A 19294-nucleotide genomic window follows, 5' to 3' on the forward strand; every position below is an offset into this window, starting at 1 on the left:
CTTGTCATTACACGTTCTGCAAGATATTGCTCAAGCCTATTATAGCTGCGCCGAGGCGTTTAAACAGCCAGTTCGTGCACATAAATGCCCTGCTCAGATGGAGCAGCTGAAGTGTGTGTCACACAGTCGATATAAAGCAACACGGCTGTGTTGAAACCAAGGAACAAGGCGGCCTAAAATGGATCTTAAAAGGTGCAAAATCTGCTGAATGCGTTGTATTCCGAGCTGCGCATTAACCAGCAGCTGATTGATGGCAGATATTTTCCTCTGTGGCACGTTTCTCGCAGATGATTAATGGCAGAATTAACCGTGATAGTTCTGACAGAGCCACGGTGTCTGAAAGCCGCGCCCACTCCCACCTGCGAGCCGTTCCCTCTTCGCAGAAAGCACCCGCTCCTCACCAGCATCACTTTCAGCTGGTTTATCTGGTACAAAGAAGAAGAAGAAGTGGCCCCACTCTTCCTGTCTAATGCTTTATACTTAATTAGCTCATCTGCCTCCACTCCTCTCGTTGTGAGTTAGAACTTCTTGATTTTCACTGACAGATCTCCTGTTCCTCGCTTCCATTGTGCACAATAATGGTGCAGCTTCCGATACAGTTAAACAATCGGAGCTAAATCCACGAACTCGATATCAAGAGCAGCTAACGCAACAGATCAAGGTAAAAATGTTAACAAAAAGGCAATTATCCGTTAATGTGAAGGCACGGAAAATGTAATTTTGTTTTGTTTTTTTTCTACTCAGGCTGTGCAAATTGAACAAAGCTCTACAAGGTGTTTCAGAATCCTACAATTATTCCCTATCTTTGAGTTTGTTAGAGTCTTAAAAGCCTCAGCAGCTAAGTACCTTTAACGTGTCAGCTGAGTTCACTCTTCTTGTCACACTGATTTAGCTTGTGAAAGGCTATTATTACATTTTAAAAAAAATTTAAAAAGCTCTAAAACAAAAGAAGTACAACAAATAACCATGAAATGTCATTAAGTGATCCTGGGTGAAACAATCCAGTTTTGGTTTCAACATTTCAAAGTGTTGGGGGATGACTGTCAGTTACTACCACTCCAAATTTTAGTGCAGCGGCTGTAAAATTGACTAAGTTGTAGCCATTTTGGTGTCTCCTTAAGTTGCTTAGTGTGAATAGGGTTGACTCCAAAAGTTTCTTTAATATCTGTCCAGTGGTTCATGAGATATTTTGCTAACAGACAGACAATAACATGATGTCCCTGCACTGGCGAGTGATAATGAATAATTCAGCTGAACCCCAATAAAAACATCTACGCTGGTGACTTGTTTCTCAGGTGTGGACGGCTCTGTTGAACTACGGCTACGTCGGCTGCATCCGAGACCTTTTTGTGGACGGCCAGAGTAAAGACATCCGGCGGCTAGCGGAGGCCCAGAGGGCGGTCGGGGTGAAGCCCTCGTGCTCCAGAGAGCCGCCCAAACAGTGCCTGTCCAATCCCTGCCAGCACAACGGCGTCTGCAGAGAGGGCTGGAACCGTTACGTCTGCGACTGCTCTGGGACCGGCTACCTGGGACGCTCCTGCGAGAGAGGTCAGGAGGGCCGTCAGCCGGGCGGGGAGGCTTCAGGCGCCTCGTGTGTCCGTTAGGTTTCAGGAAGCTGCCACGCAAATATCAAACTATCATCAATGCAGCTATAATCACACATTAAACAAAACTCTGAGCGGAGATTCTCAGCTACAGTTTTCATTCAGACAAAAACTGGAGTCAAATACTGATTACAGACATATAAGATTCTGTGGGAATGGGTGAACATAACCCATTAGTTTTTAGTGTGTATTAACTTTAAACAACAACCAATTTTTGACTTTTTTTAAACTCATAAAGAATGCTCAAATCGAGAGGAATCAAAAAATAAGCTGCATTTCCTGTGAATGGTAAAAAAGCGCTGAGTAAGTAAATTTGTTGATGAAGCCGAAGCTAAATGGGTGAAGTGAAAATAATCAGAGCGTTAGCTAAAAGTAGCAAAACAACTGCTAAAAGCAAAGACCGGCAAAAACAGTAAGTAAAGGTTGAAATTAGCAGAACAGCAGCTAAAATCTCAAAATGAATCTGAAGTAGATCTGAAAGAGCATAAAGTTTGTCAATAATCTGAAGAGTTCACCGCTCATTTCAATGGGGATAGTAAAAGTAAAAGAGTCTTAGCAATAATGTCCTGAACAAGCCGAATGTTTTGATATAAGAACGGTTAAACGGCTGAACGTCTGTCACACACACAGATGAAAAAAGACTCATGGTCACATTAGAGATTAATAAGACTCTAAAGTGTCTCAAAACAGCGACATTTCGTGGAGAAATTTCTAAAATGTCACGAGGTAAAATCCAGTCGCCGTGACAGCTCTGTCGTTTGTCATCCCGAGAACATGGAGCGCCGCCGACAGGACGAGCGAAAGCAAAGTCAGGAATAACCCCGTCCACTGCCGAGTCTACGTTACGATCATCAGTTCGACTGGGCCATAAAGCCTTTTTATTCGTTTTACCTTTGAGTTATGCTTTTCTTCCTTTAAAAGCTCCGTCCTAACGGATCACATCAGCATGACGGCACTCGCTCTGATGTGCTAAAAAGGCCCCCCCATAAAAATTCATGGCAGGTAAAAAAACTGTGACTAAAAAGTCCGTTTCAAATAAAACAGCAGAAATGGAGTTCAGGTACGTGAAGACGAGGAGGACAGTGAGGCTGAATAGGCGGAGACGGAGAATAAGTGCGCGGGGAGAAAAAATTCAAATAGCGCCGGGGTTTTTTTTTTCTATCTTTGGCTGCATTCTGTTGTTTTTTTATTCAAAATTACACGTTTTTCTGTGTCAGAGACAGAGTAGTAAAATGTGGGCAGGGAGGAAGAGGAACAAAGGTGAAAGAAAAGTGGTGGGAGGATGCAGAGCTGCAGACGGGACTATCGGACCGCTGTGGATGTAGTGACTGGGAATCGATGAGAGAGGAAATGTGCAGAAAGCGGCGAGCTGGAGCCGTGACAGGGAAAGGGTGGATTCGCCGGGCTGGAACCGCCATATGACAGCATGCGAGGAGGAGGAGGAGAAGAAGAAGAAGAAGAAGACGAGGAGGAGGAGGATGGGAGATGGGAATAGAAAATCTGACTGTGTGAGAGAGAGAGAGAGGGAGGCATGAGAAAAGGTATGAATTCACACAGAAAGAGAAATGACAAGTGGCAGAGATTGGCAGAGGGGACTGATAGAGGCCTGTTGGAAGAAGCGAGATGGAGTCAGACAAGAAAAGAAAAAAAAAAAAAAGACACGAAATGTTGTTTGTGTCACAACTGCTGATGCGCCTCAAGTGATGATTGTACTATCACCGAACAGCAGATATACGACACACATACGAGCGCGGGCAGCGCTTTCTGAAAGGGCGATAAGAAAATGTTTTATTTTCGAGGCCTGAAATCTGCAGCGTGCCCTTCTTTTTTTTCCTTTTTCATCCTATCTATATCTCCCTTCATCCCTCTCTGTGTGCACTGAGGGGTCACTAACTGGTGGTTCAGTGGATTGAGGAAGCACAGATGGAGAAGCAGATGGAGAGAGTGATTGGCCGTGTTTATGCCTTCTACCTGCGGTTTTCTCCATCCATTTTTTCCCCTCCTCGTTCCCTCGCTCTCCCTCTCTTTATTAAACAAACACGTTCGTCACGCTTTGGCTCCGAGATTAATTTTATTCTACATCACATTTTAAAACTCTGCTTGCCTTTTTTTTTTCTTTTTTGATGTAATGACTCGAAATTACACAATAGATCTCTTGGACGATAGCACCAACGCACTCGGTACACAATTCCACTGCTGATGTGCCAGATCAGATCTTTCTAAATTAAATTTTTTTCTTTAAATCTCTTCATCCTTATGTTTATGTCCATCTGTCCTGCAGCTAGAGCTGCTTTTGTACCAAACAGAGACGATTATTAGATCTATAAGAGACCAGATTAGACCACAGTCGAGCGGAGCGGGCTGATCGAAAGGAAACAGCTTGTTTACTGAAGACTAACATTAAAGGCCTAAGGAATGCTTATCGCCCGCCGCCTTTCATGTAAGAGACAAACCTTGAAAATGAAGGCGAGCACAAGCTCACGCAACATGTGTTGTAAATGAGTCTCAGCTACTCCCACATAAAGACTTTAGCTCATTATCTGTATATTTGACAGATTTAGAGCCATTTTTGTGTTTGCTGGAGGCCGTCATCTTGAATCGGATCAACTCCTAAAGTTAGTCCGTTGTAGACGTACAGCCATCCGTTACTTTCTGAAAATACGTCCAGCTGTTTACGAGATATTTCGCTAACAAACAGACTTGACGGCAGTGGCTCACAGTTTTAAGCAAAGATGTGCAATGTGGAGTGAGCGTTGGGGGGCAACGCTCAGCTCCTACCACGCTAAACGTTAGCTCAGTATCTGTAATGATCTGAGTTGTAGACATTTTTGTGTTTTTTAAGTCAGTTGGGTGTGGCAGCCATCTTAAATAGGATTGGCTCCAAAAGTTAATCAGTTGTAGACATATATCTGATGATTATTTCCTAGAAGTTTCCTTAAAATTCATCCAGGGGGTTCAGGATATATTTTGCTAACGGACACATGAGCACACACAGGCGTGGGCCAAAAACATTATCGTCCGCCTTCACCTTTTGTTGGCGAGCTATAAATGTGTTTTTCTCGTTTGTGGAATTACCAGAAGCGCACTGGTCAGAAAGAGCGACTGTGGCCAGTGACGCCGCTGTGACGTCTGCACAAAGTTAACCAAACTAAGACGAATGTTGAACCATTTTTCCTGGAAGTCCTCTTAAGTCGTCCCTTCTTAACAGATGGCTGTCAATGGGAAACACAAAATGGCCACAGTTCAGTCAATTTTTGCATGTATTGAGCTAAAATTTGGTGTTGTTGTAGCTGAGAGTCTTTCACAACGAGTACACAAAGCCCTGCTCATTGCACGAGATCTTTGTTTCAAATTTCAGCTTTAACTTTTGAATAGGCCTGTCACGATAACAAATTTTGCTGGACGATTAGTTGTCTCAGAAATTATTGCGATAAACAATAATATCGTTTGGACTCCGTTTTAAACTAATGTTACATAATAGTGCGAGTACATCTTCTCAAAGATTAATAAACTTTACTTTCAAAAGAACACTTAACACTGGAACTGGAACACAAAATAAACAAAACAACGAAATAAAATGGAGTCTCAGCCTCCATTAACAAAGAATGAACTTGAATAAAAACTAAAAAAAAAAATACATTCAACCAAAACAGTACGGATTATTAAGTCTGTAAACCAAACTGCCCTTCAAAAAGTAATAATCATTAGATTTATATAGAGACGACGGACACAACTGCCAGTTTTATATTAAAAAAAAGTGCAAACAAACAAAAGCACACACCTTAAAAGCAGAAATGCGACATACCGGTTCAGAGGTTCTCCTCGGTCATTTGGTTTGAATCCGAAGTGCTCCCACACCGGTGCTGTTACTTCGAGCTTGAAACCAATTCCATTTTGTTTTTCCCCCAAATATCAAACAGCGTTTCTTTAGCTTGCTAACTCCTAGCGGGGGCTAATGCTAACAAGCTACAAGCCGATGCGCCGGCTGGCTAACTGACGCGATAGGCCACGCCCCCTGACGCTAAGAGAAAGGGAGGGGGTCAATGAAGAGCACCGGAGCCTTTTTGTCCTCGACCTCATTTTTTATCGTGCGATTAATTGATTTATCGTTTATGGCAACAGGCCTACTTTTGGAATCAAGTCAAGATGGCCACCACAAATGATTGATATTAACCAACACAAACACGGCTGTGACTCTGCCGATTTCACAGATATTCAGCTAAATCTTGGTGCTGTAGGAACTGAGTGTCACCCTAAATACATCCTCACATAGCGCCATTTACAAGGTTTGACCAAAACTCCACCTTTTAGGCGAGGGATAAGCATTCCTTTAGCAAAATGCCAACCCCTAATCTTAAATAAGAGAAGTACAGGACTAATACAGTCTGTCTGTGTTGCTCTCCATTTAAAGGTTAACATAAGTTTGTTTTGTGTTCCCCCCCCCCCCCAAACTGTTGTTTCTGCTGCTGCGTTTACATGTTTGATGAGTGCACTTACATTTCAGTCAATTACTGAACACTCTTGAATCTTTTTTTTTGTGCTTCTGAATTACCTGCCCAGAAGTGGGAGTAGAGAAAGACCCTTGATATTAAATTCTCAGAATTACATTTATCCTCAGATGAACAAAAGTGGGGGCTTATTGCTAAATGAATTATGAAACAGTTTTTTTTTATTTTACACAGGAAGTGGAACAGTTGGCAACAGGTTGTCAGAGCAGATCTTGATTTTTTTTTTTCATTTTTCTGTTTGACATACGTCTAATTAGGTGAATTTGTGAATAAAAAAAAAACCACTCATATATCATTTTAAAAGCATCGTTTCTCGCCTGAAACTCTTGTTAGCAGGAAGCAGTCGGTTTAGATCTGAGCATAAGGGAGGTAAACATTTAGACATAAAGGCGCAGTTTGCTTTGACTGAATCTATCAACACCAGCAGAAACGTCGACTCCGTCCTTTTGCTTTGGCTGTTATCCGTCTCGTCCGTGCTGCTGTTTTCTTTTTTTTATTTCCCGGCACAAACAGACCTGTAGCTCTTCCTTCCCGGGGACTTTCCGTCCTCTGTTTGGCTGGTTGTGAGTCAGGTGCCGCGGTGGGGGGAAAACGCAGTCAGCTGTCTCTCTTTATCAAAGATGCACGCACGTGTGCGCCCTGGTGGGTGTATGTGTGGCTGCTAGTTATGTTATCTGTGATATAACAGGCCAACCACCTTCTTTCTTTCCTCAAGTTAATGAGGGTTCATTTGCATTTTAGCCAAGAGCTTTGCTGCCTCTGCCTCTTCCTTTTCTCTCTTTCACGTTCTGTCCTTATTTCCTCCTCCTCCTCCTCCTGCTCTCACTTTACTAAACCCTTCTCTGTTCACACTTAAATTCACTCACTTATTCTGACATGCACACACACACAAACACACACTATCTCTCTCTCTTTCCCTCCTTCTCCGCTCATCAGTATGCATGACGCCTTCCTCCCTTCCTGTTCTCTTGGTTTTTTGGGGTTTTTTTTCTCCTTTTTCTCTTTTGCCTTGGCTTTAACCGTCTCCCACAGAAACAGGGTGAGCGAAACCAAATGGGGGGAGGAAAAAAATAAAAAATTGCACGGAGAGATATGGGAAGAATGGGAGGAGGAAAAGAGGAAAGATAAGAATGCATATGCATGGAGAGTGTATGTAATTGGCCAATAAAAGCAGGGTTCTCCGAGGTAAACAGTTTTGCGGCTGGGGACTGGCCCCAGCATGTAACAGGGAGAGAAGATTATGAATATGTAAATGAGTATGCAAAAGACATTAAAGTGGGATCACCTGAGCTTGTTACATTATGACTCCGGGGTCTGGGATGTCAGCGACAGTGGCTAACACACTCAACACTGTGCATTCTGATTTAACCGGATAATAGGGCCAGCCAACCAGCTGCAGCTATTTTTGCACCCTCTCCTCCAAGGCGAGGGAGTGGTGATGAATCAGGGCCGGAAAGTGACGGGATAATTTTGTTGGAAGCAGGTTTTGAGTCTCAACATGCCGCGGCTGGGGAACAAGGGAGTGTAGCAACGCTGAAACATACTTTGTCATGTTTAAATCTGATTGTCAGGACGCTTTTGTGCTTTTGTCTTCCCCCTACTTCATGGGGGTTTTTTTTCTTCCCCTGTCAATCATCTTTCTTTTTCTGCCTATCCTCCTCTTCATCCCCTTCCCTGCCTTCCTCACTCCCTTTTTTATCTCGCTCTCTCTTCTTCTTCCTGCACAGATGCAACCATCCTCTCTTATGATGGGAGTAAGTTTATGAAGGTGCAGTTGCCTGTGGTGATGCACACCGAGGCGGAGGACGTCTCGCTACGCTTTCGCTCCCAGCGGGCCTATGGCGTTCTCATGGCAACCACATCCCGTAACTCCGCAGACACCCTTCGTCTGGAGCTGGATGGGGGCCGCGTCCGCCTCACTGTAAACCTAGGTACACCCATGCACACAAACATGTGGGCATGCAGGGAATGCAGCTAATATTAGCCTCTTAGCTGTTTCCTGCATAGATTTATTTGTTGTTTAGGCTTGGGCTGATAACCGGTTTGAAGGTATACCACGGTGTTAAAAAGTCAAAACCACTACCATTACTATGGTTTAAATGCCTAAAAATGAGATAAGAAAGACAGGGTGGACTATTTTAATTGCCCCCCTCTGTGACTGGACCAAAGAAAGCTGTCCTCAGTTACTTATACATTTTATCTGAAGCTTATAATGCATTCAGCCACGGCTTCAAGAAGGAGAGACATTTTGGAACAAATGTTTGTAACAAGCTACAAGAGTTAGCAGGTGAAATATACACCGCAGGCTTGCTACATAAGCTAATACCCAGCTGATTAATTAGCTAAACTCAGCTTGTCAGGCTTTCAGCGTTACCTTACGAAGAGCAGAACATCAGACAGGAAGCACAATACCTTCAGAATTATAAATAAATCAATTTGTAGTTTAGTTTGCCGCTCGCGTGTGCTTTGTGGGGACGATAACAAACGAAGATGACAGTTTTCTCCTTCTCTCTCTTCAGTGGATACACCTTGTTTTTGGGGTACGTGACAGCAGGCCAAACACAAAACTCCCGACAGTGTCGTTAAACAAGCCGCTCCCGCTGAATTATGTCCATAATGTCCTCCGCAGTCCAGTCGCTGCTTTTAACGCAGCCTGTGGATTCTCTGGTGTTTGAATTTGAAAGCGAATCTCAGTAATTGTGATTAAATTAAAGGTTTAGCCTTGGTCTTAAATAAAAATGTTAGAAATAATGAGCTGATCAGGAATTGGTTTCAAATCTGTCCCAAGTGCAGACCGATTTTAAACAGACCGACAGTCAACACGTTCACTTGTCTTCTCTTTATTTATATCTATGCATGAAAATGAAAATAACTGCAAATACATATTAAGTTAGGTATTATTATAATATATCATATAATCACTATAAAACAACATGTGATATTATTTCTGCAGCCTTTCAGTTTTTAAATAAAGCAAATAAAGCAAGTTTTCAAGTTTGTTTTAATACTGTAGTACTTTAAAACCGTGGTATTTCTTTGCTCCAGGTTATCTCACACCGGCCCATTCCCAGTTAAATAACCATTTGTTTCCTCCTAATAAAACACACGTCCTCTTTTCTGTGTAACTCTTACCTTTCAGCGTAAGTTTGCTGTGTTTAAAGTCATTTTTCAGGGAAACGTTTGCGTACTGTTTGTAGCTTCATATGAGCAGAGCCCAGCTGAACAGAGGGTCGGGCCTTGAGCTGCAGTCTCTCTGCTCACTCCCAGCAGACCTCTGCATCCCCAACATTTTCCACAGTCAATCCAAACACTCACAACCTGTACTAAAACACACAAGTAGTACGCTTTACACATATCGTTTTCCCTGTTTTGTTTGTTCCTTTCTACCCTTTTTTTACACAACAACACAAGTGAACACACACATCCTTACAGAGGGGTGCATGTGTTGGTCTCTGGTTGTCTGCAGCCACGTCTTTTCTGTGGTTGACGCCACACGGCACACCAAGGCATCATGGGGAAAAGATGGCAAATTCGGAGGGCTGAATTTTCCCACCGTATGTGAAGATTTGTCCTCTAAACGGGCGACTAAACTGCTGGGATGTGTTCGGTGTCACGAGACAAACTGACACACGTTACCCGTCTCAAGTCTCCCGCTGCTTTTGGGCTGCTGACCAAAAGGCCTATAGGCATGCTGCTTCTACACACAAATTTAAAAATGGCAGACCTTTCTCCACATTTAACCCCCTCCAAAAAGATTAAAATCTGAAAAAAAAGACATTTGCTGCACGCTGCTGTAAGAAAACACAAAGAAAAGCGACGATTGCTTGGACAATTTTCCACTGGACTGGTATAAAAAACACTCAAAAATACAACTTTATTTTAACTTTAAAGGCACCGTAGCTATGTTCTTTATTTATGAAGGTATATTTGCTGCTCTCTTTACAGCTCAGTAACATAAATAAACAATATTAAGCATAAATATAAACAATAATATTCTCCTAACGTCCTGAAGCCAGTTAATTTTACATGACAGAGCTTGAAGGGCAACGTACTTAAGGTTTACAGATTTACATTATTTACAGATTACGAGATAAATTATGAAAGAAGGATTCTTGTAACTTTCTGGCTTTATGGCTGTAATATCTGTAAGGAAGCACATGAGCTAAAAGATGCTAATAAAAGGTAACTGTTCTAAAGCTCTGTAATATACAGACTTTTTTCTTTGTAGTTGCCTCTTAAACAGGGGACTTTCAACTTCAACTTGCTTTGTAAGACCTCTAATCTTCAAATTTAAATAAATATTAAACAGTCTAATTGTTATGATTATCGAGCTATAATTTCCCATGCATATAGTTGCCATTAAACGAATGAATGATAGAACAATCTAGTGCATCTATCAGTAAATCAGAGAGCTTTTTCCCCAAAAAGTGATGCTTTTTGTGCTTTCATAGGGGTAGAAGGACTGCTTTATAACACCGTACTTTATTTCCTGAGGGGTTTGTAACTTGAAGCATTCTAGTCCTTTTGTTTTCCAGAGATGAAGCGATAAAGCTCAATAACTCAGTGCCATTTAGGAGAAAATTTAGGGTGTATAAACACAGTAAGATCTTCAAAACAATCCAGAAATTAGCAAAAATATATATTTATGTATTTAGTATGCTTCCAATTGTAAATAAACAGACTAAATTGGAATCGGAAATCCGATTCAAGCCAGAAAACTGCATTGGTTGCTTCCCTAATAACAAACGAAGGCGTTTTCTCAGCAGCGTGCGGCTGTTTTTACAAAAACCAAACCGTGCAGGGTGTGTCGGCGTGAGCGTCCCCAGGGCGTGGAGAGCATATGTCTTTGTGTGCAGCATTAACCCTCTGCTCTGCTCTCCCTCCAGACTGTATCAGGATAAACTGTACAGCCAGTAAGTGATCCTCCATCTCACCTAACTCCTCCCCCTCCCTCTTCCTCCTTCAGTGTGTGTGTGTGTGTGTGTGTGTGGAGAGTGCTGTTAATGTGTTCGACTATTTTTCACTCCCTTTGTCATGTCCATTCATTTCATCTTAATCTCTTATTCAACATATCTTTGTACCATGAGGCCGTGTGCAGATATGTGTGTGTGTGTGTGTGTGTGTGTGTGTGTGTAGCTACACTGCAGGAGAGGCGTGATTTTTTTTTGCTGAGGGCCAGGGTTTTCTAGGTCGGCCATTTTAGCAAAGAAGGATAGACGGAAGACGAGGACGGTAGGGGTTGATGGGAAGGGAAAAGAAAGTGGAAACAAAAGGAAGAGGAGAGAATCTGAGTAGGTTGTGTTCCAGTGAGCTTAAGTGTGCAAGGAGAGGTAGCAGGTAGATAAATGTTCAGAGCTGAAGGCTAATTATGTCTCTTTCATGCTGGAGGAAAAAAAGAACATTTCTTATCCCTCCATCTTTCGTTAACACACCTTCATCTCGTGGTTGTTTTCTTTGCTTTTTGTTGTTTTTAGGGGAGTTTTTTTTTTTTGAACGAGTGCTTCTTTTCATTGCCCATCTGTGTCTTTGTGTTGTCTGGGTGTGTTTTCCTGTGTGTGTGTGTGTGTTTTTGTGCTCGTCCCTCTGCGAGCGGAGCCGAATCCCTGATGAAGTTTAATTCCCTCACGTGGAGTTTCTGTCACGACCGCAGAGAGCGAGCGAGACAGAGAGGGGCGAATATTCGGTGACGGCAAGGAGGTGGTGAAATGGACGACTGCAGTTGCCATAGAAACCCCTACTAGCCACACAGCGCTGTTGCTATTCCGAATGTCTGCTGGCCAATTTTAGATCGGTTGTCTCAATGAAGATTTCAGTAGGCAGCCACTTTTCTGGCACACTGTGCATGCAATAAATTATACATATCATATTCAAAGAGGAGGAAAAAAATTTATTTAACAGCCAGGCGCCACTGAAATAGTCCACTCAGCAGTCAAAAAAAAAGAGGAAAAAAAAGCCTTAGCATTGCAGAGATTTGAGGCTTATCCTTCACAAACGCAGTTTGTTATTTAGAGCTAATGAATTATGAATCTTTTTTTCCCCCCACTTTGTTCTCATTATCCTCCTCTTCTAATCCTCAATTGGTTTGATTTGTGTTTCCAATGCAGCGAATAACCTCTCTTGTGTTTTTTTGGTTAAACCTGACGGGGTGCAGGCTGGCTCTTCATTAGTCTCAGCTCATCGTGCCTGATGCCCTTTTAACGCTTACCTAAAATAGGTGCATGTTTGTCTGCTTTCGTGTCTCTCCCTGCTCCCAGGTTGAGACAGATCACTGCCTCGCTCTCACATCAGCCCGCTCATTCTTTGAGTATTCAGTTACATGTGGAAAAAAACACACACACACAGGCATAGACTCAAACAAGCATACACATATTCTCTTCCCTTACTCAGTGCTAAGCAGTGATCCATGGTAACTGGATGAGATGCTTTGCCCAGAGCACAGCTGAGTCTCCTCAGGGGAACCCTGTGTCCTCTCTTAATGCACAACACACTCTTTTAGCCTCGCCAGCGCGTGCTCGTCTATTTCACGCTGCCACTTCCATTTTGATCAACTTCTCATATTTGTTTAATTAAGTTTGTGCGTCAGCATCTTTCCTCTACCTGTGTGTGTGTGTTTGTGTTTGTGTGTTGCTGCCTGCGAGCCTCCATGATTGATGTAGACATGCTTGACATTTTCTGCAGCAGAATCTGTTCGGGTCAGTTTACTTCTCACCTCCCGCCCCCTTCCCCTTTTCCCTCTCTCCCCCCCTACTCGTCATTACCTCCTATAGGTCACTGTAAGCAGACTCAGTCACGGTTCTGAAGCCAAGAGCGCTTTGGAGAAGGAAAGGGGACTGCGTGCGAGTGTGTGTTAGGAGGTGGCGGGTGTCGTGTTCAAGGTTGGAGGGGTGGTTGTAAAGTGTAGAGCAAGGGGACGCTGTCAGTCTGTCAAATGTGTGCAGTCAAGTATGTGAAGATATGAGGTTGTAGATGGGCAGAGAGAGGGAGAACGAGAGAGAGAGAGAGACATCATGCGAAGACATCACAGCTTCCTTCATTTTGCTGCACGTCAGCACCTTGGAGAGCACTCTGACACTCCTCTGTGAGTCTAGTGCCACCTTGAGGCCCACGGCGGCATTGCATGCTTTGTTGGAAGAACCACAAATAACGCTTCCACGTCGAACAGCACGAACATGTGTGGAGGTTGGAGGGTTTATGGGTGGTCAAGAGGGTGCAAGTGTGCAGTCTGTGCATGTGTGGGTTGTAGGTGGTCATCATGGTGGTGTAATCTGTTCACAGATGGATTGTCTTAGCGTGGGCCTGTTGTGACTCACAGTCTCCATCTTAGGCACCCAAAGCATTCACTTATGCTAATCTTTCTGCCTATCTGTGTCACATCATCTGTCTCTCTCTGCTTTATCTTCAAGGAGACTTGTCTGTCTGTTTGTGTGAGTTGGCACGGAGGTGTTTGTCTCCCCAGGATATGTATGATTCCTTCTGCAACTCGCTTCCATTTCCTCGATTTCTGTCCTCACTTTTTTTTTTATTCCTGGCTCTTCACCTTTTCTCTATATATCTCTTTCTGGTTTTCTTTTCCTGTCTCTATAACTCTGTTTCTCTCCAAGTCTTTGTGCATTGTGGTAACGATGCTCTGGGCTATGTGTAGGTAAAGGCCCTGAGACCATCTTTGCTGGGTCGGGCCTCAATGATAATGAGTGGCACACGGTGAGGGTGGTCCGACGTGGCAAGAGCCTCAAGCTCACCGTGGACGACCTGCAGCCTGTTGAAGGTAACCACTGCAGCATAACATTCGCAGTCGTACCAGTAAAGCTGTTTCTGCATTGCTTGGACATGTGCGGGATTAGAATGAGCGTTAGTACGGACCAGTTCCACTTGAAACTGATGTGTTCAGAGCCCTCACCTCTGAAGTTTACCCCCCCTGCCACCAGGTCAGATGGCGGGCGACCACACCCAGCTCGAGTTCCACAATGTGGAGACGGGCATCGTGACGGAGAAGCGCTTCATGCCCGCCGTGCCCTCCAATTTCATCGGCCACCTTCAGGGCCTGGCGCTGAACGGCATGCCCTACATCGACCTGTGCAAGAACGGCGACATCGACTACTGCGAGCTCAACGCCGTTATCGGCTATAAGAGCATTGTGGCCGACCCCATCACCTTCCGCTCCCGGTCCAGTTTCGTCACGCTGCCCACGCTGCAGGCCTACTACTCCATGCACCTCTTCATGCAGTTCAAGACGACGTCCCCCGATGGTCTAATTCTGTTCAACAGGGGCGACGGCAACGACTTCATAGTCATAGAGTTGGTTAAAGGGTGAGCTGAGTCATCGGGTGCGTGTGATATTTACAGAACTTTGTGAGTCTGTGCAGAATCCAGAAAGTGGATCTTTATATAAAAACTGGAGAAACTGCATTTTCTGTGAAACTGCAGTGTGAATGCTGGCTGCCAAATGAAATCAGCCGAAGAAGGTAAAACCGAGCTGTTAAAGCTAAAAGAAGCAGAACACTAACTTAATGGTAAAAGTAGCTAAAGACTAGCTAAATACTAAAACCAGCAAAACAGTAGCTAGAAGCGAAAAGAAGCAGAACACTAGCTGAAAGCCAAAAAAAAATTTAAAAATACAGAATGCTAGTTAAAAGTATCAAAATAGTAGCTAAATGTAAAAAAGGCTATCTAAAAGATAAATGTTGCAAAACAGTAGCTAGATGCTAAAAATAGCAAAACAGAAGCTAAAGGTTGTAAAGGATAGCCAAAAGCAACAATAGCAAAATGTAGATAAAAGGTAAAAGTAGCAAAAAGCTGGCTAAAAACTAAAAGTTGCAAAACAATAGGCTAGCTTACAAAGGCAGAATGCTAACTAAAAACCAAAAGTAGCAAAATGCTAGCTAAAACTTAAAGTAGCAGAACACTAGCTCAAGGCTAAAAGTGTCCAAAAGCCTCGCCAAAAGCAGCTAAAAGCTAGAGTAGCAAAAGGGTAGATAAAAACTAAAAATGGCTAAATGTTATGAAAAAATATCAAAAGGCTTGTTATAATCTGAAAGTAGCAAAAGGCTAGCTTGTAGCTAAAATTTGCAAATGGGTAACTAGAAGTAGCAGAACAGTAGCTAAAAGCTAAAAGTAGCTTAAGAAGACAAAATCAGAGCAAGAATGCTGAAGGAGATTCTTAAGAGTACAAAGTTTTTTAAGGAAGTGAAAAGAAGTTAGTGTATTTTTAAGGAGAATTATTTGGAAATAAAGGTAAATGTTTTTTAAAGTATAAAAGTTACAAAAGCCAAAAATCACAGCACCCATCTCCTGGATGAGCTGAATGCATTGATTCATAACATAATGTTTGCAGAAAAATGAAAGTGAGAATGCTGAATCAGCTGTCACCCAATAATAAATTAAATGTTTGTCCAGCAGAAATGAAAATGAATGTAAATACTCAAAGTGGGATTAGTTTTAAGTTTGTCCTTGATGAACCAAAAAAAAAAAGAAAAAAGAAGTTCTTGACAGCAAGGTTAAAGCGAGTTGTTAAATGTATGATGTGAAAAATGCACAAGCCAAGCACCTCGTTTTCAAGTCTTGTAATTAAGCTTGTACAAGACAGTTAATAATGCCCTGAAGTGTGTGACCCTGTTGTTCTTCATCACATGAGCGATTAATTTGCCTTCCCGCTTATTTAACCCCTTCCTTTCCTTTCCTTTTCTTTCCTTTCTTTGTTCCTCCCCCAGCTACCTTCATTACATCTCTGACCTGGGCAACGGCGCTCACTTGATCAAGGGCAACTCCAACAGTCCTCTCAACGACAACCACTGGCATAATGTGCACATCTCCCGAGACACAAACAACCTGCACACGGTCAAGATCGACACCAAAGTTACCACACAGACCACAATGGGTGCCAAGAACCTGGACTTAAAGGGTACATGAGAATGCTGAAGCGTTCATAAATGTTTCATTGATTAAATCTTATATTGCTGTTTATTTCCCCTTAATTTGTTAGAAAAATGCAATTGTGGTTTGAGCCGCAGAGTTCATTTTGTGGGTCGCAACGTGAAAAACGCGTCAAATCCTCTCTGCCTAACAGCTTATCCTGCTAGCCAGTCTTGCTTGGTGTTGTTTGTTGGATTTGATGTTTGAAGTCTGAACAAATGAGGCATACTGGCAGTTTAACAATTTAGCCTCGGTGGCATGTGGAGGAACCATACACAGCCACAACAGCCTGGCACCTCCTCCACACGCCGCTGTGGGTCGGCATCCTGCTCTTTAACCAGCATTTGTCAGCCAATCTGGTTGTGTTGGTGACTCTGGAACAAATCAAACCCAAGCTGATCCCACAGGTGTTCAGTGGGGTTGAGGTCAGGACTGCAGGTGAGTCCATCCTCTCCACACCCAATTTCTGGAGCTAGTCTCTGATAAAACCCCCGTTCTGTCGAGGTGATCATTGTCTTCTTGGAGGAGAGAGTTCAGCTCCAGACTGGGGAGAGATGGGATTGGTTGCTCACCTGAGGTACCAGAAGCTCAAAGGAAGAGTCAGTAGCTGAATTAGCTGTTTAGCATCAACAGAGAAGATTTGGCAACTTCTTCATGGCAACAAGTGACTTATTATACTCTCCTGCTCAACCCATAAAATGCATTTTTCCTAACAGAAGCAACACTACTTAAGAGCAAATAAACAGGCTAATTACAACAAAGAAACAATCAAACATACATTTATTTAGTTTTTGTGCTATGTTTAGATTCAAATTCTTGATATAATACTAAATTTCTCAACCTGTGCACCATAGAAGGCTGCTGTGATAATCAATGATTAATTACTTATAAGTCTTGAAATTACAAGTAGGTTAAAGAAAAGTTATGACCTTTGGGAAATAAAGAAAACAAGAACATTAACCCCCCTCTAAAGCTCTCTAATTATCTATTTTTTAATTAGTACAAAGACTAAGAACAAATTAGATACTTTATTAGACTTTATTAGGGGGTTATGAGTTCAACTATTTGCTGACAAATGAGCTTAAACCTGTTTTCTGTTGCCTTTAGTTCCTGATTTCAGTCGCTGCACCGAGCTAAGTATCTTCTAGCAGTAGTGGTATCTGTTTCATTATAAAACACTCATTAAAAAAAGCAATTATCCGTATTTCGTGCTGGTAAATTATTGGGTAAGAGCATGCAGAATCGATCGAAGTTATCAAGTCAAACTGACTGGGTTTTTACGCTGCCGGGCTCAAAAATCCAAATGTAAACTATTTTATAATTCAGTCAATCAATAATGAATCTCATGTTGCCTTACAGGTGATCTGTACATCGGGGGTGTTACCAAAGAAATGTACCGAGAGCTGCCTAAGTTGGTCCACTCCCGTGAGGGATTTCAGGGTTGCCTAGCAACAGTTGATCTAAATGGCCGGCTCCCGGACCTTTTGGCCGATGCCTTGGCAACCATGGGCCAAGTGGAGAGAGGCTGCGAAGGTGGGCGACCAAGACATCGGCGGATCTGTTCCAGCCAGTCTTCCTTCAGCTTTTTGTTTTTATTTTTATTTTTTCTCTTTCAGTTTCAGTTTCTTTATTTAACTCGCACTCTCCGCCGTTAGGATAACCCACTAACCCAGCTCTCGCTCCGTTCGATTTGAGTTTTACTTTCAGTCTTTTCATCCCGTCCTTCGATCTTTCTGCACATTGTGTGTTTTTTTCTCTCTCTCTGTCTCTCTGCAGTTCACAGACATCTGTGCGCATCAACTAACCATCTAACTTATTTTGCTTGTTTGCCTTTTTTTTTTGTTGTTGTTGCTGTTGTTTGTTTGGCTGACAAAAGTTTCATTGATGAAAGCTGACTTGCAAGGTATAATGCTTTGTGTGAGCATGTGAGACGTGTGTGTGTGTGTGTGTGAGGGTGCAAAAATGTCCCCCGTGGTGTTCAGTGTTTGTGTGGATCCCGGTGATCCAGAGTCAAAGGTCAGATCTGATTTATCCCCTCTCTGTGACTCAGTCTGATTAGAGACCACCTCTCCGCCTCCTTTAGCTGCATGTCGTCCGACCTCTGTCCCCCGACGGCTCCCAGCCAAAACTTCAATACTCCTCCACTGAATCATTTCGCGCTCTTTCCTCCGTCCTTCATGTTGGAGCTAATCTCAGAGGCGGCTCCTGCTGTGTGGCTGTAACACGAGGCGGGGAGGGAAAGCCGACAGAATGATGGAGAAGGAGTATTGAGATGTAAACATAACTCCGGCTGTTATGTTTNGGGGGGGGGGGTCCTTCTGCTTCTGTCCCACTCATTTAAACATGTATGCTAACCTCACCTCCCTCTTCTTTCCTTTTATAACACTCCAGATCGGGTTATTCTTGTTTATCCTAAATACAGGAACCTATCTAGTCACAATAATGCCACTAATCATGACCCAGATGTGTTAGGGAGATTTAAACAGGCCCATGTTTCACACTGGGTGGCAGTGAAAACATGAAGTAAGATGTTTTTTTTGTTGTTTTTTTAAAATTATTCTTTGTTCCGAGTGTTTACGAGCCTCCACTGCGTCACGTCTGTCGCTGCAGGTCCCAGCACCACGTGTCAGGAGGACTCCTGCTCCAATCAGGGCGTGTGCTTGCAGCAGTGGGAGGGTTTTACCTGTGACTGCAGCATGACTTCATACGCCGGGCCGCTGTGCAACGATGGTGAGTGTTTTCCTTTTATTTGCCCTCATCTTTTATTTGGATTAGAGGTTTTGATAGCAATGCAATACTGCAACCTGTATATTCTATGACAGTTCTCTTTAGCTTATTCTTAAACCCGGTACAACATCTGAGTGGACTTTTTGTTGCCTGAATTTGTTTAGCATTTGGCTATTATTAATTATTTGGACTTTCCCTGTCTGTTAGCAACATATCTCATGAACAGCTGGACGGATTTGAGTAAAACTCTCGTGAAATAATTACTGGATGTACATCTACAGTTATCTTTTGGAGTCAGTTTAATTCAAAAAGGCTGCCACAGCTAATCAACATTAGCCGACACAAAAATGGTTGTTTTTCAGTCAGTTTTATAAAAATTGTGCTAGAATTTGGTGTGTAAGTAGCTTGGAGTCAAACACAACGCATGCTCTGAGGGCGACTCATTACCGCAAAACCTTTGCTTGAAACTTTAGCATTAACTGTTTGTGTGTTAGCGAAATATCTCACGAACCAGTGGATGGATTTTGAAGAAACTCTCAGGAAATA

The 19294-nt window shown here is 42.9% G+C and overlaps 1 protein-coding gene across 17 annotated transcripts in view; it reads left to right on the forward strand.

The window, feature by feature from the left end:
• Nucleotides 1-19294, forward strand: part of nrxn1a (neurexin 1a) — a 68773-nt gene that overhangs the window by 34345 nt on the left and 15134 nt on the right. For 6 of the 17 annotated variants that reach the window (XM_025010417.1, XM_025010423.1, XM_025010427.1 and 3 more), the window contains 7 exons: nt 1296-1548; nt 7840-8043; nt 13755-13877; nt 14038-14419; nt 15820-16010; nt 17381-17554; nt 18632-18751. In XM_025010417.1, the coding sequence (XP_024866185.1) occupies nt 1296-1548; nt 7840-8043; nt 13755-13877; nt 14038-14419; nt 15820-16010; nt 17381-17554; nt 18632-18751 (1447 nt within the window). Of the gene's footprint in view, nt 1-1295; nt 1549-7839; nt 8044-10998; nt 11026-13754; nt 13878-14037; nt 14420-15819; nt 16011-17380; nt 17555-17897; nt 17925-18631; nt 18752-19294 lie in introns of all 17 variants that reach the window. The other 11 variants (XM_037980751.1, XM_037980757.1, XM_037980753.1 and 8 more) reach the window with 3 other exon arrangements.

Source organism: Kryptolebias marmoratus, linkage group LG17, assembly GCF_001649575.2.
Source record: "Kryptolebias marmoratus isolate JLee-2015 linkage group LG17, ASM164957v2, whole genome shotgun sequence".
Taxonomy (NCBI): Eukaryota; Metazoa; Chordata; class Actinopteri; order Cyprinodontiformes; family Rivulidae; genus Kryptolebias; species Kryptolebias marmoratus.